Here is a 22,610-nt window from a genome sequence, read left to right as displayed (position 1 = left end):
ATCAGGAGCTCTTTCCCAGTTCCTAGGTGCTCTGAAGACCGATTCAGACTTGCGCGAAGTTAAGGAGCCGCCCTTACCGCATCGACGCACCGGCTATCTGCCTCATAAAGCGCTCATCTGCTCACCTGATACTTGCTTCTGCGGACGCAGGTTGACTCCAGTGCTGCCGAGTTCTCAGCCGTTTCGTCGTCAACATGAATTGCCTCTTCCGCACGACGCTGTCGCTGCGGTCCTCTGCTTCTTGCAGTAGCATACCGATCCTTACAAGATCCCTGCAGCCGGCGCCAACGATGCGAGGTCTGCTGTCAATGCGGTCGATGCACACACATTCCCCCAGGCATGCAACCCAGAAGAATCGCAGACCGCTAGCAGTTGCTCTTGGTCTAGGCTCGATACCTTTCCTCACACCCGGACGACCTACATACAATGACACTTCGCCTGCCTTGTCAGACTCTGCTCTGTTTTCGAGCTCATCTGGCAGCAGTGCAAAGAAGAGTACGCCAGTATTCAACGACGGGGGCTTGAATCCGGCTGCGGTGAAACAGATCAGTTTTGGTTCAGTGCTCGGATTGGGCCTGGGAGTCCTGTTCAGCATGTTCAGCCGGATGCTTGTGCTGTTGGTTGGCGTTGGCATCGTGATTTGGCAGGTGAGTCTCCATTTTCCACAGTCTGAGCCTCCTGGACGCGTGTCATGCTCGCACGAGCTTGTTGGTTGAAATGCCTGCTCGCTGGATCACGTCTCATTGCATCGACCACGCACTTGATCCAGCTTCAATTCCTCCATAGCTGCGTATGCAGCGGCTAGTCACTGACTGCGTACAGTATGCTGCACGGAAGGGCTATAACATCATTCCAGCCGACAGACTTCAACGATATGTGAAGGGCATCGATGTACGGGGCGCCATCCACGACAATGTTGCATTCAAGATTTCATTTGGTCTTATGTTTGCTCTGACAGCATTCGGCGAGTTTTAGAGATCTCTACAGTGAATGGGAGCAGCACCCTCCATGTAATCAAGGAGTTTGCGGCGTCAGAACAACAGAAAAGTATGATACATGTGTTTCTAGGTCGCCATTCTCCTGCCCTGCTTGCATGTTTGAGGTTTGGCTTGTGGCGAGCAGTGTACTGGCCCCATGATCTATAGCGACGTGTCTTAGCGGCTCACACAGCGTCGAGCAACAACGATGAAGTCGGCACAATCATTGCGCCAAACAGCTCGCCAGAGGCCACCGCACGGTGGCAGACTTCAGCCGTCTAAGCGTAATCAGAAATTGTCCGAACGACATGGTCCTCTACAGCATACACTCGCGCGAGAAGACGACACGATCCAACGGACCGCACGCTACCTTCAGCCGCATTCGTCCACCGAATAAGCAGAAAGTCTCGCATTTCTCGTATTGCCGCCCGGCGCCCGCACTTGGCAACCTTCGCGTAGGCCGGATGACAAAGATGTCTAGCACACGGGCTTGCATGCATTTTAAAGGAGCAGACGATGATTGCCAAATGATTGGCCGTTGGCAATGCGAATCGATTAAGTGATCGCCAAGAATACTCGTCGGGTCAGGCAAGGCAATCATCGTGAGTCAAAGTTGGTTCCATTGGCTTTGGACTCATACAATCACCGGATATGGAAGTCTATCGCCACAGTAGCCGCCTTTGCCCTGCTTGACCGAATGACGATGCTGGGCACGGCACGATATAGGACCGTGCCCAACTATTGACAGTCACAGAACGGACCGCCGACAGCACAGGCAGGATGGTCTACATAAGAGCCAGCAATGGCAGGAGTCACCTTTGCACTCTCCAGCCCATGTAAACTTGTCTCTCAAATTGTAGAGCAGAAGACTCAAATCCAGCAACAAAACTTTCCTCAACATGTCTTTCTCTTATGGCAAGGAGTTTATATGCCAGCATCTCCATCCAACCACAGCCAACTTCACCGACGATGATCTGCCGCCACAAAAAGGTCGTATCATTATTGTGACTGGTGCATCCTCCGGCATAGGTGCTGAGCTTGCTCGCATGCTCTACACTAAGCATGCCACTGTCTATCTCGCTGCTCGGTCCCAAGAGAAGCTCGAGAAGGCCAAAGCCGCGATCGAAGCGGCCGTACCACAAAGCGAGGGCCGCCTTGAATTATTGTTGCTCGATCTCAGCGACCTTGCCAGCATCAAGCGCAGTGCTGAAGACTTTCTCGTTCGTGAGAAGTCTCTCCACGTGCTTATACACAATGCCGGCGTCATGATACCACCTTCGGGTTCGAAGACCAAAGACGGCTACGATCTGGAGATGGGCACGAATTGTCTCGGGCCCTGGCTCTTCAATCACCATCTTCTGCAGCTCATGATGAAGACCACTGCCCATCGCTTGGAAGAGGGCTGCAGTCCAGAAGTGGCGCGTGGCCGCATCATTTTCGCCGCATCGAGCGCCATACTGACTGCGCCAGCAGGCGGTGTCGTCTATGATAAGACAAGTGGTGCGCCTAAGATCCTGCCCAAGCCATTGGATAACTACTCGCAATCGAAAGCGGCCAATGTCTTCCTGGCCGTCGAGGTGGCTCGTCGATAAGGGACGGATGGTATCATAAGTGTTTCCATCGACCCAGGATTCGTCAAATCAGAGTTGCAACGAGAATGGTCTGCTTTGCGGAGGACAATTAGTTTTGCGACGGGCTGGTGGAAGGAAGTCAGATACGGAGCTTTCGTGGAGCTTTTCGCTGCGTTCAGTCCAAAGGTGACCAAGGAGCAGAACGGAGGCATCGTCGTCCCATGGGGCCAAATGGGTCATTTCCCGACTGGAATAGCCAAAGCTGTCGCAATGGGTTCCGCGAAGGAGTTTTGGGAGTGGTGCGAAAGGGAGACAATGCCGTTCCACTGACGAAGGTTCGAAGGCTACTTCAGATATGCAGCTATCATTGTAAGAGTTTATACATGATTTTGAGCTCTCATTGTTATATAACTATGGCTCAGAGAAATTGGCCTGATTCGGTGTGTGCACTGGTCCATGCTTCGCTGCTTTCCCAATGCGGCATTGTGACCTCCACATTGCTCAATGAGCATTCAAAGGTGACGGGGGCGACAAAGAGACATCCCGGATTCACGGGATAGTATTACTTCACCAGCACAATGTGCAGAGTGCAGCGCAGGCAGTTCACTGCCGTATACCTTTCCGAACGCTGCCAGCGCAGCGTACATATAGATCGACCGCCAACTCCACGAGTCTCAACACTACAGCCACGAGCTTCGCATCCCGAAGACCTCAGCCTCAGTGAACAAGCGTTGACCTTCGACAAGCAGGGACTCTAACATCCGCCATGATCAGCCTCACCCACGCAGTCGCACTGCTCTTCTCATCCAGTCTCGCGATAGCAGCGGATAGCTCAGCGTGGGGTGCATATTTTTGGTAGGTCCGCCCTTCTGTATCACCCGGCATCGAGCATGCTGCCGGGCAGTGAAGACTTTGCCTCCCCAATGCCTGCCAGACAGCGTGCCACGAGCGTAGTCCCCAGGCCTTGAAATGCGCTTGACAGCCATAGCTGACCAATCCTTGTGTATTTAGCCCAGGAAGCAATTTCACACCACGCGTGGATCTCGAGGCACACCCCGAGCCCAAAAAGATTCCATGTCAATGGTTTGACAGCAACTGGGCCTCCCAGTGCCGGAAGATCGAGTATCAAATGGTCGAAGATTTTGCACACCCTTCAACGCCCAGAAACCTGGTTCCCTGGACAGGAGTAAGCCTGGGGCCGGATCATGGAGTCGTGTGTACCGTGTATGTCAGCCAGGATTGCAAGGGTAAAGAAGGCGGCAAGCTCGAATATCCGGGGACTGGCGATCTAGGGAAATGGGGTCTGGCGAATGGTAATCCTGGTGCGGAGGAGGATACGCCCTTCGGAAGTTGGACATGTAAGAAGAAGTGAGCTGTTGGGAATGTGGTCTCTGAGGCAGCAAGCGACACTTGCTCTTAGGCAAACCCCAGCCTTGATTGGTATTGGAGCCAGAGCGATTTCAATTTCCTTTGAGCAGTCTTTCATCGAAAACGATGTCCAGGTCAGGATCGAAGTTCTCGTGCTTCTCTTTCCAGACCCTCACCACCTCGTTCAAGAACATTGATGGCAAGCTTAGTAGCGCGCCATCTGTCGCGCACTGCTCCCCGAGTACCGCGTCATCTTTCGCGCGCTGCTTCTTGTGTTTCGCATCAAGTCTTGCGCTCTCTTTAGTCTCGAGTATCACCATGCTGGCTACCATGTACGCGTCGCAGAACCAGATCCAAACATCTCCCCCGTCCGGTCGCGGTACTATGGGTCGTTGCCGAGATATGCAGATACAAGCCGCTTGGTGTCACAGGGCGTCATTTCTGTCGGGCGGGCTTTGTCGAAGTCGAACATCAAGAGGGACTTCGACAATGGCCGTCCGGTGTTACGCTGGAAGATAGACAGTCCAAGCACAAATTCAACGTCCATGGCGTCCACTTGAGCCTCCCAATGCATTACAGCAAGTCCGACACCCATCTCCTGAGCCACGCGTCTCAATCCTGCTTCCTGGCCGTCGCACAGGGCCCGGAAAATGTTGAGATACATAGGAAAGTTGCGTAGCGAAGTGTATGGCGCATACTTCTGTCGTTCGGGCTCGTTCTCCCCCAGATACACGCGTACTAAACAATCGTTGTTCTCCGGATTTTCTCTAGCGGCGAATTTGACCTTGTCGCTCCTTCCAAAAATAGATCGATCAATGCTTCCCGTTGCGGCTGCGGTATCGGAAGAATCCTACCTACCTCGAAAACGGCTTGTTTCTGCTGATGCTGGGCTGGAAACTCGGACAGCGAAGGCGTCCAGAAGCTGGCATCAACCGGAAAGTAGAATGCGTGGCATCGAGGGGTGCGTGGAACGCGATAGCCCGGGCATTTCCTCTGCAGGAGCCCTGACACGCGATTCGTAGCATGGTGCACCGTGTTGGTAAGATGATAGTCTCTCCATATGTCTGCAGTCTCTCCGCCCTTCTTGTAGGCCCGATGGGTGCCGGGGATCTCGAATACAGTGCGCATGTGCCTAGGCCAATAACACGTAGGTCTGTAGCTGGGGCTGGAGCTGGAGCTGGAGCTAGAGGTACAACACGCTCTTCCGGGGGCGAGTCGCTGCTGTTCGTGATAAATTTCCTGAGTGTAAGGAAGCTGGCTGGCGGACCAGAGGCCTCCCCGGACCTATCGACTGCTTGATCAAATACGCGCTTGGATCGACGTGGCATACGCTGATGGATATGAATGAAGGACAGAGTCAGAAGTGCAGAAGAGCGTGACTCATGTGCTATACAGACTTCCTGTGAAGCTGAATACCTTACCACTACATCACGTGATTACATGTTTACCTCTCTGCTGCAATAGCCGTCGGCACCACGACCTCAGATTTATCTCCTAGAGACTCTCAAGAAGGCAACAGGGACAAAAAGGCACGTGGTCTCTGTTGAGAAGCAAGAGCGGCTTCAGAGAACGGTATCGTGCCTGCAGACGTGCGCGCCTCGCCATCACGCAACGGCATGTTGAGCAACTGCTCGATGCAGGGTGGGTACTTAGGTACGATCGATCGGAAGCTCTCACAGCCCTAAAGCATTACGAAGCGAACGCCAATCCAATCGACAAAGCTCCTGCACAATGCCAAAGTCAGATGAATGGTCGACATCATCCGTGAGGGTGTGGGAGAAAAGGTACAGAATTCTCGAGCCGAACTTAGGATGGGTCACTCTTTTGGGGATTTCGAGACTCACTCTCTCTATGACGACACAATGCTCGCTTCACTGGTGGGACCTTATTGGCACGAATGGAAGAGAGCATCGATCTTGACTGCCAACTTCTCCATGCCTAGCAAGCGTCGAAGGATTGCTTACGGTAGACTGACAATCGGTATGAAAAGATACCTTAGGGTATATAGCTGGTCAGCCGCAGTCCTCGTGGCGTGCTGAGATATGCTGCACAGAGTCTACAGACCCGTCTCTAGACCCTCGGTTCGAGTACCCCCAACCGAAACGGGACACGCACATGGCTCGGGTACTAACCCATCAGCTAATCAGGACAGTACCTCGTCCTCGCGTGGCTTTTTTGTCCGAAAAAGTATAGGTCGGTATCCCCGATGGTGGTCTACATACCTGATGAGGCTTGCGTCCAGGCACGGCATACAATTGTACTGACCCAATCGGCGTGCGCTCGAAATGCAAGGACGCTCGCTACGGATCAGCTCTCGAGCCTGCCATGTGGTGCCTGGTGTACCTCAATGTATGGAAGCCACTGATAAGTCGGTTGCATGTCGCCTGGACGTGCTGGTCGACATGTAAACCGTGCCATCCCTTCATAATCCGCGCCCGTGGGGTCGTTGTATAGAGATCTGGTGTCACCAAAAAAGCCGCTCATTGTCGATATGAAGCTCGTGGATACCAGCAGAAGTCACCCGCTTGGCTCAATGAGCCCCTCTTGGGTCGATGTGAGACCACTCAGTCCGACATCGCCATCGGCACCAACAAGTCCAGGCTGGGTCGACGTCCGGCCGCTGAGCTTGATGTCCTCCTCGGCTTCGATAATTAGTTCACAGAGCCGCTCTAGCTTGAGCCGGCTCAAGCTTAGTGAACTGCGCGATCGTCTGCGAGGGACAGTGTCGACCAGCAATCCACGAACGGTCTCATTCACAAGCTATGTCAGTCGTACAAGCACTGCGTCGACTAGTCCTACTTCACCATCGGCGTTTTCCCCTGCCCACAGCCGACATGGCTCATGGACGAGCCGGCGCACAAGCTCGATCTTTGGTCGTTCTAGCAGTATTTTCAGCAACGACGTCAAGCGATGCAGCACAATCACCGAGCCAGCGCCAGGCTGGGCTCGAGTCATTGCCGAGAAAGAAGATCTGGAGTTCGTTGACCGTCAAACCCTCTGGGAGGATGTCGTGGACACAGAAAATCGAATGGACGACATGATCGAGAGTCTCAACCACAGGCCACCTCGGCGCAGCCGGCGAAGAATCCCACCATCTTTTTGAACACATGGCTTGCCAGCCGTCTTGGATAGTCTACCTAGATATGAGAGCAAATGGCGCATGCAAGCAACGATATGTGCTTGCATGTTGAATAACTATATGCGTGGTTGTCTATCCCTTCTCGATCGTATCCTCCACCGATAATTTCACCTTTCTCTCGGTAGATCAATGTAGTTTCAACTGTCATTCCTACCGTCTGTCCATATATTCCCTCTTTTAACATCTACTGGTCTCAGTGGTCCCTTGAGTCATCCCGTCCTTGCACCCTTAACCGTAGCAGAGTCCCTAACACCTTTTCGGGTTGATTCTTCGTACCTGTCGTGTACAGGGCTTCCCTGCCATGAGGGCCTGGATATTGTGCCGACGACAAAGAACAAAGCCTGAGAATACACCGGCGTCAATCGTAGGCGCACGATCGGCTTGTGGATACCTGTCCGACTTTTACGTCTTCGATTTGGGAATTTTTCGTCGTACACTTCTCCGTTCTCGACGAGAGCATGATTGTGTATCCGAACTCGCGGGGATCCGTAACCGGCAGACCCACCAGCGGGACGTGCAGTCATATGTCAGCTGGGTGCCCCGGAGAGAAGATGTCATTCTGCGGAAGTGTAGCCATCGGCTCTTTGTACCACATCCATAGCAGTGGATCGTGCTGCGCTTCCTGTCACAGTCGAGCTCTCACGGCGAAGTCTTTCCAGTAGACGTCGAGCTTCCGACTGTCAACACCCTTCCCATCATCTGGCATCTCCGTGAACAGCCCATTCTTCCTCCTCCAGATCAGCCAGACTCTCCTCCTTCCTGTACATGAAGAACTGAGCAAATACCACAAGATCTAGCAGCAAGCAACCGAAGCTTCCAATGATCCAACTTGTGTTCACCCCCAAATATCTCAAATATATCTCCTTTGCCTCTCCCGTGCCGCACAATCCTACACCACCACCTTCGACACATACTGGGGTCGGATCGTATGCAAAGATTGAGATGTCAAAGGTGAGGTTGCCCAGACATGCGAATAGGAAGAAGAGGAACGAGAGCCCTTCGCAGGATTTGTTATCATAATTAAGCTTGATCTGAGGGAGGCGTGAGCCGAGGTACAGAGCGGCGCAGACGTAGCCAAAAAACTGGCCCCAGGCATCATACTCTGGGTAATCGGGTACGTGCGAGTGTTTGGGTTGATGATGATGATGGTGATGATGGTGTGATCTGTGACCGTTCTGAGAAAGCCACCAGCCAAGGATGCCAGCGCCGCAGACCATGAGGACGGCACCGATGTTGAGAATAATTGTCTTCAGCAAGGAGGTGGATTTGCTTGACTTGTACGGCGCGTCTGACTCGGGTCCCAGCGGTTCACGGAGCGGTGTGACAGGCGAGAGGTGCGCGCCGTCAAGTTGAGAGAAAGACGTGTACCGGCGCTCGCCATCATGGCCTGTGGGCTCGTCTCGCGAGGGCGGCGCGGTCACAACGTCCTCATGTAGCAATGGTCGTCGCTCATGGTCTCCATTAGTCACAGTATGCCCGTTCTCAGCCGCAGGAGAGTGGTCGCTGAGCGTGAAGCCGCGATAGTAGAACACCTGTCCTATCAAGACAATGTCTGCGAAGGTGTAGTAGACGGCCAGGATCAACATTGTCGGCAGGACACCCTGCAGAACACCTCCCAGAATGTTGAATACATCTCCAGCTAGCCAGATGACCAAGAACTTGATGGACAAGCCGTCTGCTGATGACAGCTGAAAGTTCTTAATGATTTGTGGACTGAACACAACGATCCAGCAAGCGATGCTGATGCTACCACAGATCCCAGACAAAGCGGCCAGATCAAGGTCGATGGACTGCTGTGGCGGGAACATGGTGATTCACGCTGTCCGAATGTGGCTTCTTTAGCTAGGGAATCGATCAAGCTCAGGCAATGTGCTTTTGACTGCGTGTGACGTATCGGCCTCTCACAGGGCGCGCTCACTACCCTGGATACGGAATTGCGGCGGATATGCGCTTTGCGCTCAAGTCGTCCTCGCTGACTGACTAGGAGTGGGCGCCGCGTAGAAGATATACTCCAACGAGAAGGGACAAAAAGCTTGAGTGGCAACGAAGAATCTGAAAGTCGGTGTGCTTTTATTACCTAACCGGTTGAAAGTTCGGTAGGCACCGCTGCCCAGGTGCCCCAGGGAGCTCTCCCCGGATTTTCTACCGCCAAGAGCAGTGGCTTTTCCGCTGTGCGTTGTACGCGAACACTCGCACCTATCACCACACGAGCCATTTCAGGAACAGGCATAGCTTGACTTCGTCTGGGTACAGTATCAATCATGCTAGCCGGAACCAACAATCTGAGAAATCTTTCATGCGCGCTTCTACGCACTTGCTGCCTAGTGATGTCGTGAAGCTCTTGCCGTGTCAAACAAAGAAAAGGAAATTGCGCAGGTTTGCCAGTTCACTTGGTCGCCCGAGACGATGTCGCATCTGCCTGAGGGCAAAAGGTATTTACTCTTAGAGGTCTTCCCAGTGCAACATTCTGCTGTCTATGCACTCTTTGCTCACAAGTACTGACGGACCGAACACCATATTCGCCACCACTCTCATCAGCCACGATGGAGAAAGAATGGGAACAGCCAGACTCTGATTCACTCTCCGTCAGTCATGATGTGCCTGCCGAGCAAGCTGACCACCAACACAACTCTACATCGTCGGCTGCCAGCAGCGATGGACCGTGCTCAACAGACTCGATACGCTACCTGCCGAAGTATTACTTGCGATCTTTAGGTCATTCTTCGATGGCATTCGCCTGACACCAATACCAGGCAATCGCCATAAATGCTGCACGGTCGAGAACAGGGACAATTCACGACTAGCATTGCTGTTGATGTCCAAGTCACACACCCAGATGGTTCAAACCGTCTTGTGGGAGTGTGCGACAGTCCTGATTGCATGCCCAGTCTCTCTGTGCGTACTACAATCCGGCACATATCCTCTCGACAGAGTACAGGAGTTTGAGCTCGACATGACTTCTCGTCACGACCGGCCGACCTTTCTCCTCATAAGCAGAGTCATCAGACGTCTGCCGAAGCTGCGGCTAATTCGCTTCGTCACACGTGGCCCAGTACTCAACTTCTCGCGGTGGTCTCTACTGGCGGAAATCCACGACGGTACATCTGAGCTTACCCGAGCTGTACGAAAGCATCTCAGCACTCGCTACAGCGTAATTGACCTATTGAATGAAGCCTGGCTGACGAAACTTGTGACGGACGCATCTGATGCCAACCACGTGCTCGAGGTCGAGATTAAATTCAGTCTTCGATCCGAGCAGCTTGGACCCGGTAATGCATCAAATTGTGTTCTCTTAACGGGGCCCGTGGGTGCCCTTGAGCTGTTCAACGTCCCCGTTGTCTTCTCTGCCAAGAAGCAGACACTGACTGGAGTTCACAAAGACACTGCCTTCTCTGTGCCACAACAGCCTCTCGTCCCTAAAGAACCACATTTTCATCGTGCAGACATATATGCGGACAATTCTCAGGCCGAGAGTGAACTTTGGCGCATAGTCGACGAGCGGTTCTCCAACATGAAGCTCACACCAAGATCTACTTGGCAATTGCACAACTTGATGAACGATAATCCGGAGCTCTTGCGCGCTGGCGTCGCCCCTGTAGAGTCCATGGAGGCCTCCAGGGACCGAGAATTGGCTTGGAACATCGGCAAAATCTTGTACGCGGTTGAGACACACGCGCTCGATGACTCTTGCGAAGAATGCTCGGATCAATTCATCGACGACGTTGAATTCAGTCCCACAGATCAGTACAACATATGGCGCAGAGTGCTCCAGGCGAGGAGTCAGCCACTGCGGCAGCGTCCATGGCGAGTGGCTTATGATCTGGTTGCGGCCGTCGAAAACAACGCCGAGGAGCCCGGCTACATGATGTACGAACAGCAGGAGACTTTCTTCACACGCCTCTTCGACCCGAAACAGAAATGGGTCACGGACAAGTAGAAAGGCCAGACTGATGATACTGCACTCAAGTGAGGTCGTTGATAGCCTGCAGATAGCGCATCAATTTCAGCAAGTCTAGATAGAGCACTCATCAATGCATCAACGACATAGTCCATGCTTTGCCCACTGATTTGCTGTCGAGTGAGTAGCTGTGGGCTGTCAGAGCTCGTGCGTCCTCCAGAGACGTCCATGAGGACACCAGGAGGGCTCCGATGGCCTCATGTGTCCCGACAGAGACCCGAATCTGTTTGTATGGACATTGTTGGCGTCTTCGATCCAAGCTTGAGAGTTAGGCCACACTTTGGTCCAGGACCGCCTAAACCCACTGCAACCTCGACAAGGGCCGCCCAAGACACAGAAGCATTGGAAAGGGTATCTATTCGTCATGAGACATGCACCAATGTATTCGAGGCCAGCTTCGTCCAATGTTGCTCGTTGCAGGTGCCCTAACAGGGCGCGTCGCGCCAGCGATGCGGATGTGCGTGCATAGCCGTGGCGGCCTCGCCGCACTCGAGCCCATCTAGCCGTCCCGCCAAGGACTCCGAAGCCCAGTCACTTTTGTAAACCCAGGAGACATCCAGACCACCGTCTTCATTTCCGCCGTCCAGCACAATTGAACAATCCCGCGAATCCGCCTCCCGAACTTTTCTTCGAAGGTGCGCTTTCCGCATCGTTAGCAGCAGACGCCTTCTCCTTGGAGGCCGCATTGACCGACTGGTCTGCCGCGCCTAACCGCACCGTGCTGAGATCTTTTTGCCTGTTCAGCCAGTCCAGATCCTCTCTGCCACCGGAGCCAGCCTTGGGACTCTCCAGCCACTCCCTGAGGTCCTTCATCGTTTGCGGATCAGCTTTGTTGGCTTGCATTTGTGACCAATTTGCGAAGAGGTGATCTGGTAAATCAGTCAGCATATTTTTCTTCCTCGCTGGACATATGCCCAGAGAGGGTAAGAGAAACTCACCATATTCAGCGACCACCCTCCGCAACTCCCTCATCACACGCATCTTTTGGCCCGGACGATCGATTGAGTTCTCATGTGCGTCCTGTTCGAGCGCAAATAATTGTTCCTCGAGTCCGCTGATCTCATCTTGTAGACACAGAAGCAGCTTGACATGCACGTCATCAAATCGCCGGAAGATCACTGCTGATTTCCGTGACATGAAGTCCGCCATCTCTGCATGTTCAGATGGTCGCGGAAGCGAGACGAGACTGGCGGAGGCGATGTGGCCTTCTGAGGGACGGCTGATGGTGCGTACGGAGGGTCGGCGGCTGTTGTTGTTATTGCTGTTTGAGGCGAAGGCTTCGGGAGGTAGCTGAGGTAGTGGAGTGGTCGGTGCAGGTGTAGGTACTTGGGAGTCGTAGATTGATCGAGGCGTGGTAGGACGTGACTCAATTGACTGTTTGCGTGACCTGTGTTTCACGGAAGGAGGTTTGGGCAGGACGTCGAGGTCGATTTCTCCGGAGCCGGATTCTGGACGTGATCGTGAGTGCGACCGTCCTCTAGGCAGGGATTGCTCTCGTGGCGGTGGTTGCGCAGGCATGCTTTGCTGCAGATTCTTGTCCGATGGATGAGAGTGCAACGCGCGTGCCCTTCGGTCAGAGGCTGTAGACTTCGACGACACAAGTTTTGGGCTGGTCACAGGCGTGGATGACGCCGACGTTGATATTGGTAGATGAGGAGATTGTAATTGCTCGGATGGAGGCAGTGAGACAGTCGAGGTTGGCAGCGCCGCTGACACGCGTGGCGATTCTTGTGGACTCGAAGGCTGACTTCTGATAGTCGCCGGACGGTTGACAGAAGCTATTGACTGGATGCCTTTCCTGTTGTATTTCGAGGTAGGCACGAATGGACTCTTCGCCCGGCTAGACATTATTGACGAACGTGCGGATATGGGCGCGGTTGGGGGCACGATGTCTTCCTTTGCGACCTCCATGCCAGGCAGTGTATAGTATTGCTCTTCAATCATGCTGGCTGTACCAGCCGTGCTTGGAGCCGTGCTGCCATCTCCTTCCGAGGTCGCGGTCTCGTGGCCATCATTCGATTCTCGCGGGTCGACCGACAGGGGACTTGTGAATGGCGACTTCGATGAGCTCGGACTGGTAATGAGGGTTCAGCATCGAGCTCTGCCGGTATTGCTTCGGGAGCAAACGAAGATTTTGAATGACTGTGCTTCAGAGACTGTTTCTTCTCAGGCGACTTTGGCCTGGTCTCCTCCTTAGGTGTCGACGGCTTCGCCACGGGAGGGAAAGTTGCTTCGTTGTATGGCGAAACTTCCTTCTCACTGAACATGGTCTCCTCCTGCTCCTTCTGTATCGCACCTCCGCCTAACATTGGTATCCAGTTGGGGTCTGTCACGTCAGGCGCGTTGGAACTGTCGATGTAGACCGAGCGACGGCCTGAACCGATCTCAACGGGTGATGCTATGGCTGTCATGACGAGATCGTTTAGCGTTCGTGTTCGAACGCTTCGAGAAGGTCTGGCAGGCGTGTCGTGGCATTCATCAAGAATCGAGAGAAGGAAGACAAGCTCAGGATGTCGGGGTCGGCGGAATGGTCAAGGGCTGCCCAGTTGTGCGTACCGTATTCTAGCTTATTGGGGCCGAGTTGGTACAAAACTGAGCACGAGCAGATGACTTACCCAGTATCCAAGAGTACTCACCGTGTAGGGGCTCCATTGCATTCCCAATTTTGGGTTCAATAATGGAGCATGGAAACAAGCTCTGGTTCCTGACGGCGGGCTACGCCACGCCACGCTGAGCAGCGCCATTGGCGTCGATCCTGCTAGTCTACCTGATATCGGCATGAAAAGGCGAAAAGAAATGCTGTGATGATGAGTGTAGAGGGGAACAAGGGGCAGCAAATCTAAACGGCGGACTGAAATGAGTTTGGCCGCCATATTGTTGGTGGGGAAGAAGGCATACGAACTGTTCCGCATAGAGCCAGATATCCACCACATGGCCTTGATGGCGTTGATGATGGTCAAGCTAAGCTCCATCCAGCTCGGTAGGATTCGAGCCCAATCTCGGTCTTTACCAGAGTACTGAATATTCAACGCGGTCAAAGTCAGGCGGCAACTCGTCAACGGTCTTCATAGAGCCGTTGTGGCAGCAGTGAGGTCAAGCAGAATTCTCAGAGTGTAATGTGTTCGAACAGAGAGATCATCGCACTTCTGCCGAAAATATGCATTTGTAGGTTAGATTTGCTGACGGTCCTGACTTGCCGTCATCGTTCGTTTCATCTCAAGAACAACAATGCTGCGGCAAAAGCACGGAAAGGCTCGCTGGGCGTCTTTCCTTAGGCATGAGCTGCGGAGCGACTTTTGCTTGGAGGAGAATGTAAAGAGAAAAGCCATCTTGGGGCGGTAATCGACTCCTGAAACAGCCGCGCATCTTTGGGCTTGAGCAGGGGTTTCGTGTTGTTGTTCAGCCCTATCCCGGCATAATTCATACGTATCTCGACGACGCAGTCTGCTGTGCGCTGGCGACTGAGCACTTTTCCTGAGGGCCTTTGCAGTGTGAGGAGAAGCAGCAGAGATCGCGAATCCTTTGCACAGTAGGTACTATCGAGCAATAGTCCCCAGTATTTACTCTTGCGAGATGCCACGCGACGAGCCAAAATCTGCCTCGCGAAGTTGACCCTATGCCTTTTCGGGTAGCACATGGCGCGATGGTGCAGCGCTATCGACGGGTATCGGGGCCAAGCGTCTGACGCTGCATCGATAGATAGCGGCCGGGTACCTGAATATCATATGCAGGAGTGGGCAAGGATTAATTGGTAGGTAGTTGACTACCAGATCTGTGCAGAGGCGTTATTCAAAGATTTTCCCATGAAGTAGATCTGGATACCAATCCCTCGACGCCGGCATGAGACTTCAAGGAGTCCTCCATCGTACCTGCTCGAAGCCGACCTCCATTTCAGGAAGTGAGCCTGTCCCTGCCATGCCGTGCAATTCCGCTTCATGCTTGGAAGCCGCAGAATGAGGCAAGTGCATCACGGCAGCCAAAACCGCTATATGATCTCGCCTGCGCCCTACTATCAAAGGCCATCCTTGCTATTATTGCCACACCCGCTGACTCAACCCTGTTCCCTGGATCTTGTATATCCATGGCACCAACGGTCCAACGTCCCGAGCTTTTCTGCTCTGCGCCGTTGACCACGGAGCTTTAACAAGTGCCGGTCTTCCGACGGTGACCAAAGTACATCCCAAGAAGTCGATAACCGGGTCTATATTGATAGGGAGTCCGCCTGGACGTGATGGCCCGGCGCAATGCTTCGTGAACGCAATCCCCAAGGATTGAAGAGTGGTGAGTCAACCGTGATTACCACCACCAAAGTCTGTGGCGAATTGCAGACATCGAGAGACCTAAAGCGTCCTCCTCACATTAGAACAGAAGCATTGCACTAACAGCTTTGGAATTCTAACATGCTGAGAATGATGACATGAGGCGCACTTCAACCAGGATAATCTCATTGCTCGTCCAACACAATCTAGGGGTGTATTCATTCAATAGTAATGGAGTTTGACACGCTAGGAAACACATCGACACGTCGCGCCGCTACCTCGTCAAAACGTTCATCTGCAGCCGCCCGTAGCCCTTCACTTTCAGCTTTTTCGGCGGTTCTCTGCGAATCGGTACTACAGAGCCCGCCTCGGCAGAGGCTCACGAATTGGCTCTTTGCCCTTGGGTTCCGGAATCACCTCCTTGAAAGCCGACCTTCTCGGTGAGTTCTATGCACCTGGAGTCCGCCTGGCGACGCTATCACGTATGCTCCAACCCCGATGCGTATGGGAATGCGGATGTGCGTGACGTCCACTATGGGTGAGTGTAGACACATCGTGCTTGCCTGTTTCGGACTGTCAGCGGAGCGCTCAAGCAGACAAGAAACCACGCAGGGAGGCCTTCGTCGGCAAATATCAAAGTTTCACAACGTCGCACGCGGCCGGACCGGGAGGGCTTAAGGATGTATAGAACGGAAAAAACTTACCATCGCAACACGACCGGACATTCTCCAGTCCTTCCTCCTCTCGCAACATCTCCTGCCGCAGCTGTTCCGCACTGTCTTTGCGTCCGTCGCTGACGACACTAGCATCGTAGACGCTATTTGACTCGTTCCGACCGCTTGCACGATTCAAAGACTGTGAGTTGCGGCCGGTGATACTACCCATGACGCGCGAGATTCTATTCATGCTTCCAGTTCGCGGCCCTGACCGGTCGGCTTCGCGAGGCTGATCAGCACGACTTGTGCGGTCGGCAGTCTGATCTTCGTGGATTCTCGGCTGGGTTGAGGAGGACGCTGTGCCTGTCAACGCAGCACTGTTGCGCATGGAAGCGCGATTGGTGGTTCCTTTCGTGGTTCTCGAATTGTAGCTCGACATACTAGCCCGGCTACTATTGTTGGGCACGAGGCGGGCTCTGTATCCATTTGCATTGAATTCTTCGACATCGTCTTGCGTGATCGAAGGATAGCCAGCAGCAACAACATTTGCCGCATCGCCGCCCTGGTTGTCCTGGCGCAGCAGAAGATAGCTGAGCGCGTTGAACCAGGTTTCGTGGCGCTGACCTGTGCTAGCGGTGAAGCGGACTTTGCGGCCAGGAGTTGTGATCTCCAAGCTCTTCCTATGAAGTCCAGGCGGCATTGGGTTGTCATCGGTTACCACACGGACAGCTTCGATAGCTACACTCTTGGCTTTAAGCTCGTTGCGGCCTGCAGTCTGTGGATCCTGATCGGACCAGTACAGTGTCTTGGTATATGGGTGAACCCAGAAGTACCGACGATGGCGCGTATCAGAGAAGTCGCTACGACCAGTCTTTCTGGTATATTTCCACAGGAATTCTCCAATCATCGTCTGAGTGATGGCTTGAATCATGCGTGGGTCCGTGCCTGGCGATGCCTCAAAGCCAGGGGCCGCAGTCTGTTCACCAGGTCGCAGGTTGAAGCGTTCGTCTACCTCAGATGCGAACGATGACACCGAACTACGGCGTGAAATTTGGGTACCATGAGAAGCCGCTGTGTTACCTCGTTGATGACCCTTGCTGTAGCTGTTCCGTGTAGTCGATCGCACCGAAGTATCCGCTGGAGTTCGTGGCCTTCGCATCGCTGATGCCGGCATCATCGGAGGGCCCATAACCACAGTGCTATCACGAACAGGAGACATGATAGGCGGCGGCGACGCCACGCGAGCCTGCTCGATTGCGGCCTTGTGGTTCGGGGGAAGTGGAGGGTGATCTTGACGGACAAGGCTTGAGGTACGATTGCTACCAGCGCTGCTAGGACGTTTGGCTGGAGAAGGCACAGCAATTCCATTCAGGTGGGCTTCGGGCGGGCTCTGTAGCGGAGAAGGCTCGGTCTGTAAAGCAATGATTGGCGACAACGCAAGCGCGAGCGCGGGCTTAAGCGCAGGCACGAGACCGGTTGACTGGGGCGACCGAGGCTCCGTGTGCTGATGGAGCATTCCCGAATAGCCCAGAGGTTGATCTTGAATTCCCGTTGATGGGCTTACAAGGCCCGCCTCACTGGCTTCATCCCAGACTGTCTTTGGTGGTGTAATAAAGCTGTTAGCATTGCGCGAGGGTGACCCCTGCATCAGCCGCTGTGGCGTATATTGTGTGCTCATATCAGCCTTTCGCATAGGTGACACCGGAACGCTAGGAGGCAAGGGAAAGTCGTTTGCGGTGGGCAGAATGACAACATCATCTTCTGAAGGAGTTGTCGAACCAGTTCCAGAAGCTGATGTCCACGGCTCGGTCATGACTGCCGCATCCACCATAACCACGGCGGGTACTGGAGGCAGCTTCTGTACGCTGGTCACGCGTCTGCTTGGGGTAGTGGTTGAATAGGGCGTTGACTTGACCGAAGCAATACTCTGACGACCTGGCGTTCCGAAGCCGTTGCTGCTCATGTCATCCATCTCCCCCAGCTGATCAAACAGATTCTGCTCTTGTCCGCCAGGACTTCGATCGTTTATGGCAGTGGCGGGAGAGGATCCCTGAATGACAGATAGAGCACGGGCACTTGTAGGTGTGCCATTGTCCAATTGTTGGGAGGCCCTTGACGCTCCACGGGAGTTCTTGAGACGGAACTTTGCCTGAGTGGGCACGATTGTAGTGAGATCTTCGGCGTCCTCACCAGCTGATGTTGACGCAGTGCTCATGAAAGACGTTCGATCACCGGCAGGCTTTGAGGCTAGCACAGATTTGCCACGGATTGTACCAGTCCGCTGGGCGCGAGAGACGTTGTCCTCAGTCTCGGTCAAATCATCCGTGCTGTCGCCGGCCAGGCTCTCGGCCCCAGTCGCGAAAGCCTCGCTTTCGTTCGTATGCTCCTCGTCTGCCGTCTCGAAATTGCCCTCAGCCTCCGTGGTGGTCGCATACGCATCGCTGTTGTCTGTGATAGCGGCTTGGCTGAAAGCACCGGGGATTGACAGGTGACGACGCCCATGAGTGGGAGTGTTCACTTCATGCTCTTCCCAGTCCTGATCTTCCATCTCAATATCAGTTCGTGGACGACGACTACCACCCAGCATATCGGGCTTTGCACTTTTCCGGTTCTCAGGCTTTGCTTTGAGTCGCTTGCTCCCACTGTTGGCACTTCCTCGCTGATGTTCAAGATCATCACGGGCGTCCTGAAGCATTCGCTTCAGTTCCAGCTTTTCGGTCTTTTCCCGATGGATGTTGTTCTTGAGGTTTTGAATCATTCGATGAGCATGATGCAAAGAGCTCCGTAGGGTTTCAGATTCAAGCCCTGGGTGTCGAGGCGTGGCTTTAGTGGGAGACGGCGGTGGGGACTCGTCAAGAGCGCTTATGTCGCGGCCTTCCTCATCCTCCACGAGGTCCTCAGATGTGCCCGCCGGAGCTTGATGTGCGCGGAATTTGGCTGTAATTGCCTGTGCAAGCTCCTGATTCTGCGATGTCAGCTCGTCTACTCGAGCCTGGAGAAGGCTCTTTTCACTGTCACCAAGATCGACCGTCCTTTTCAGACCGTGGACTTCGGTGTCGTGTGCTTTCTTTGCAGCATTATGCTCTTCTACGAGCTTTTCATGTGCTGCTCGGAGCTCCTCCACCTCATTCTGGACTCGCGACTTCTCCGCGCCGGCGGTAGCAACAGCAGCGGCCAGTCTCTTTTCCTTGTCGGCGGCTTCTCGAACAGCAGCGTTCAGCTGGTGATTCTGCGTCTCCAGATTCCAGTTCTCATCCTTGTAGCGCTGTTCACTCTCGTCAAGGGCTCGCAATCGTTGAGTCAAGCCGGCAGTATCAAGCTCGATCCTGTTACGATCCATCTGGTGCTCCTTGAGAAGTTCATCACGCTCTGCAACGGCTGCCTGCAACTGCCTAACTTGAGCTAGCAAGGACGTGCTAATGTCGGCAGCAAATTGAAGATCGCCGGCTCTCTGCGAGGGCTGATTGCGGTGTCGCCGACTCGGAGCGGTGACCTTGGTGGGCGAGGCGGTCGCTTGACTCGAGTAGACCGATGCTTCTGTCTGAGGTTGCTCTTCGGCGCTCACGACGCGCGACTTGGGCATCAATGCCCTTGCAATCTCGCGGCCAACATCTTCATGCTCTCTCTCGAGCTGAGCAAGCTGCTGGCGTAGTTCCGGCGTGATCTCGGACTCATCTCCACGACTTTGTAGGTCCTTAAGCCTCGTCTGAATATCGTCCTGCTGGCTCAGTAAAGACGTGCCAAGTTTCTGTGCCTCTTCTAGTCTCCGTTCGTTTTCGTGGATCTGGTCCTGGAGTATGCGTCGTGCTTCCGATGCCGTAGTGGCCTGGTCGGCGTGTGATGGAGGCAGGACTCGATGCGGTCTTGCGAGCAGCGAAGGGCTGTCGTTGTCGAGAAACGGATCGTCATGATCACGATCAAGCTGCGACCCATTCGTGGGCACGTAATTCGCGACTTCTGCAGCCATGGCGCGTGTTATGGGATGACGTCGACTACCGTCTTGACATTTCTAGGTGTGTAGAATGCTTCGTGAGGATTTTGGTAGGATATGCGTTCAGTACAGGGCGGGCACTGTGTGTAAACACAAGTTGAAGTGGAAATGGGGACCCAAAACAATCGGAATTCGAGGCCAAGCGACGCGTCAACTGCCGTACAACAACTTTGAAGCGAGTTCGTTAGGCAGGTGTGAATAGTAGACAAGGAGAACTCTATAATGATATCGTTGTTCAAGTGTTCAAGGGGAAATTCGAGGAAGAGAGGCTATCCGTGTCATGGTCGAATGCATGTGGTGACGCTGCGTTTTGTTGTGGTACTGTATCTCCTCAGCGCTCGGCCGATCAGCCAGCCCTGCAGGCGACACAAAACGGCCGGAGGCCACCTGGGCAGACCTGTATCCATGTATTCCTTGTTTATGCAGGTTTCTACAGGCTGCAATGAACTCTTGATCTTCGTGAAATATAGTATATGCAATTATTCGGTGCCTGTGAAGAAAAGGCCGTGTTTGGCTCATTCTACCATTGATTGTATAAACGCCTGTCAAGTCCCCATTCATGGCGACGGGGGCTTATAAACTGTTGCCCACCAACGTGTCCAATTTACAACGTAGAAGATCTATGTACACCTGTGCGTTTCCAACCGATACTACCTTGTCGGTTGATCAGTTGCCGGCGAGTCCTTTGACATTGCTCAAGAAAACCGTTGCTGGGTGGTGTCTTTTTCACGAAGTCCACCGATCCTGTTCAGGTCCAGGGACTGAAAGCGTTCAGCATCCGCTTGTTGATAAGGAGGAGCGGAATCTTGCAACGGCGACATGCCAATACTTCCAGTATCTGTGACATGTACAACCACGACTCGGCCAGCCCGTTGATGGCTCTCGCCTTCATCGTCTGGGAACGTGACCCGGATTTGAGGAATTTCCGCCGGTGGACTGTTGGATGAGTTGGAGATCAGGTTCATCTTTTCATCGTACACAAAGACTCGTTCGTTACGGCCTACTTGAGGCAGATTGAGGACGGAAGCGGATCGGCGATGAGTATGGCCCTGGTGCAGTGGAAGGAACTGCCGTTGACGTGCCATGCGTTTTCGGCGGAGGCACAGCAGCGCAAGCGACAAAAATGTGCCCAGCATGATGAGCCCAAAGAACGCGAACAGCAGCGGCTCTGTGCCTGGTCCGTAAAAAGTCCCATCGTCACTCCTTCGGACGAAATGCTTAAGCGAATCCATTGCCATGATACGTCGACCTGTGATTACAATTATGGTGCATTGGTCGGTACGGTATGGCGGGCGAATGGGTATTATTTCGTGGCCGCTGCCTTTTTAATGAAGCGCTGTTCTGAATCGACCTCGGTTCCGTAAGAAGATCCTCCGGTGAATGCAGCGACTTCGGGTAGTGTTGAAAGAATGGACGGCGAATTCTCAGCGAACGAGTGAGCTGAGAATTGCCAAATGAACGTGCTCTGAGACTCAGATCTGTTGCATCGACGCAGACAGTGTCGTCTCGAGTGAAGAGAGGAGGGAGTGCCTGGCGAGGTTGCTCGAAGCAGCTCAATAATATCGCCTGGGCACAACACGCGCCGTCGGCTGGGCAGAGCTCTCTCCTGCACCGTAGGCGCTCGCTGATGTAACTCCAGCAGCCAGGCAGCCGGTGTTTGTTGGTTGTACTCCGTTGGCAATCTTCAAAAACAGAAATCCAATCTCATATAGTGGATCCAATGTTGTGCAAAAGCCAATCAACTGTTGAGCTGCCTCGATGTCTGCTCTGGCAATGCGATGGCGATCTCGTGCAAAAATGATAAAGATAACAAGTCAAGTCGTCAGCAGGAGGGATCATATGTGCATCATCATGGTCGATGCGTGGCACTCGTACGCGTCGCTGGTGCGGCACTGTGGAAAAGCCACTCATAACGGCGAGAACAACACTCACCCACGACATTTCCCCATCCGGGGGACACATGGCCGGACAGACCACCATCGCATCTCAATCGGTATGAAATTCGTGCCGCTCGATGTGTGAGGGCACAAAAGCTCTGTCACACCGCTGGTTATTGGCCCTGGCTCTTATCACGGAAGTGACGCCCAGCTATGGACTGTCACGAAGAGCTACATTGCTGGATCGCTCTAGTCAGGTCTGTGCATGCATCCGAGAGAATCTGGTGAGAATCAGCCGGTCTTATAGGTTTGCTGAACGGTAAGCCGTTCGTCTCAACCATACCTGACACCTACACCGCTTCGGATTCCTAATTGACCATGCCTGTACAACGTCTGATAGCTCCAAGAGTTCGGCAGGGAGATCGCCAGGATAGGCGACCGGAAACACCATATGCAACATCGAGACCGGGGCCACTTCGGATCTGCCACGTCGCAGCAACCTGACTGGTCATTCCTTGCCTCGATGGGCTGCGTTTGGCGGCTTGGTGGGGTTCAAAGGCCCAAAAGTGCACGCCCGGAAGCCTAACTTCATGCTTAGCCGCCTTGCCATGCCATCTCCAGATGTTTGTGGGGAATATTGTCCCAATGGCGTCAGAAACGCACATCTCAACGGCCTTAATATCGAACCACAAACCATCCAGCTTGCCAGGTCTGCCTTGCAAGTATCACAGGCAGTACCAGAAAGAAGAACCGGCAGACAGAATCATGTCACGCAAGCCTCTATCGTTCGACTCATCAGATTTCTGTCGTGTTC

The 22,610-nt window shown here is 53.6% G+C and overlaps 7 protein-coding genes across 7 annotated transcripts; 3 read left to right on the top strand and 4 right to left on the bottom strand.

Annotated features, from left to right (window-relative positions):
• Positions 1–290: 290 nt before the first annotated feature.
• On the top strand, positions 291–975 carry AB675_9852 (uncharacterized protein; the record flags this gene model as incomplete). Its single annotated transcript, XM_018150424.1, has 2 exons — positions 291–647; positions 823–975. The coding sequence occupies 2 exons, from the start codon at positions 291–293 to the stop codon at positions 973–975; spliced, it is 510 nt and encodes a 169-aa protein (XP_018002310.1).
• Positions 976–1,876: 901 nt separating this feature from the next.
• AB675_9851 (putative oxido) lies at positions 1,877–2,569 on the top strand (the record flags this gene model as incomplete). The annotated part of the gene is made up of 1 exon (XM_018150423.1): positions 1,877–2,569. One exon carries the CDS (start codon positions 1,877–1,879, stop codon positions 2,567–2,569), a length of 693 nt encoding a protein of 230 aa, XP_018002389.1.
• A 5,181-nt stretch (positions 2,570–7,750) lies between these two features.
• On the bottom strand, positions 7,751–8,863 carry AB675_9850 (putative vacuolar amino acid transporter YPQ3; the record flags this gene model as incomplete). The annotated part of the gene is made up of 1 exon (XM_018150422.1): positions 7,751–8,863. One exon carries the CDS (start codon positions 8,861–8,863, stop codon positions 7,751–7,753), a length of 1,113 nt encoding a protein of 370 aa, XP_018002449.1.
• Positions 8,864–9,598: 735 nt separating this feature from the next.
• On the top strand, positions 9,599–10,992 carry AB675_9849 (uncharacterized protein; the record flags this gene model as incomplete). Its single annotated transcript, XM_018150420.1, has 2 exons — positions 9,599–9,640; positions 9,706–10,992. The coding sequence occupies 2 exons, from the start codon at positions 9,599–9,601 to the stop codon at positions 10,990–10,992; spliced, it is 1,329 nt and encodes a 442-aa protein (XP_018002348.1).
• Positions 10,993–11,583: 591 nt separating this feature from the next.
• Positions 11,584–13,424, bottom strand: AB675_9848 (uncharacterized protein; the record flags this gene model as incomplete). Its single annotated transcript, XM_018150419.1, has 3 exons — positions 11,584–11,882; positions 11,952–13,087; positions 13,141–13,424. 3 exons carry the CDS (start codon positions 13,422–13,424, stop codon positions 11,584–11,586), a joined length of 1,719 nt encoding a protein of 572 aa, XP_018002291.1.
• A 2,295-nt stretch (positions 13,425–15,719) lies between these two features.
• Positions 15,720–19,895, bottom strand: AB675_9847 (Anucleate primary sterigmata protein A; the record flags this gene model as incomplete). The annotated part of the gene is made up of 2 exons (XM_018150418.1): positions 15,720–15,835; positions 15,977–19,895. The coding sequence occupies 2 exons, from the start codon at positions 19,893–19,895 to the stop codon at positions 15,720–15,722; spliced, it is 4,035 nt and encodes a 1,344-aa protein (XP_018002288.1).
• A 719-nt stretch (positions 19,896–20,614) lies between these two features.
• On the bottom strand, positions 20,615–21,157 carry AB675_9846 (uncharacterized protein; the record flags this gene model as incomplete). The annotated part of the gene is made up of 1 exon (XM_018150417.1): positions 20,615–21,157. One exon carries the CDS (start codon positions 21,155–21,157, stop codon positions 20,615–20,617), a length of 543 nt encoding a protein of 180 aa, XP_018002461.1.
• Between the last annotated feature and the right edge of the window lie 1,453 nt (positions 21,158–22,610).

The sequence above is a fragment of the Cyphellophora attinorum genome (assembly GCF_001299255.1).
Source record: "Cyphellophora attinorum strain CBS 131958 chromosome Unknown Contig7, whole genome shotgun sequence".
NCBI classification, from domain to species: domain Eukaryota; kingdom Fungi; phylum Ascomycota; class Eurotiomycetes; order Chaetothyriales; family Cyphellophoraceae; genus Cyphellophora; species Cyphellophora attinorum.
This window is presented reverse-complemented; position numbering and strand designations above follow the sequence as displayed.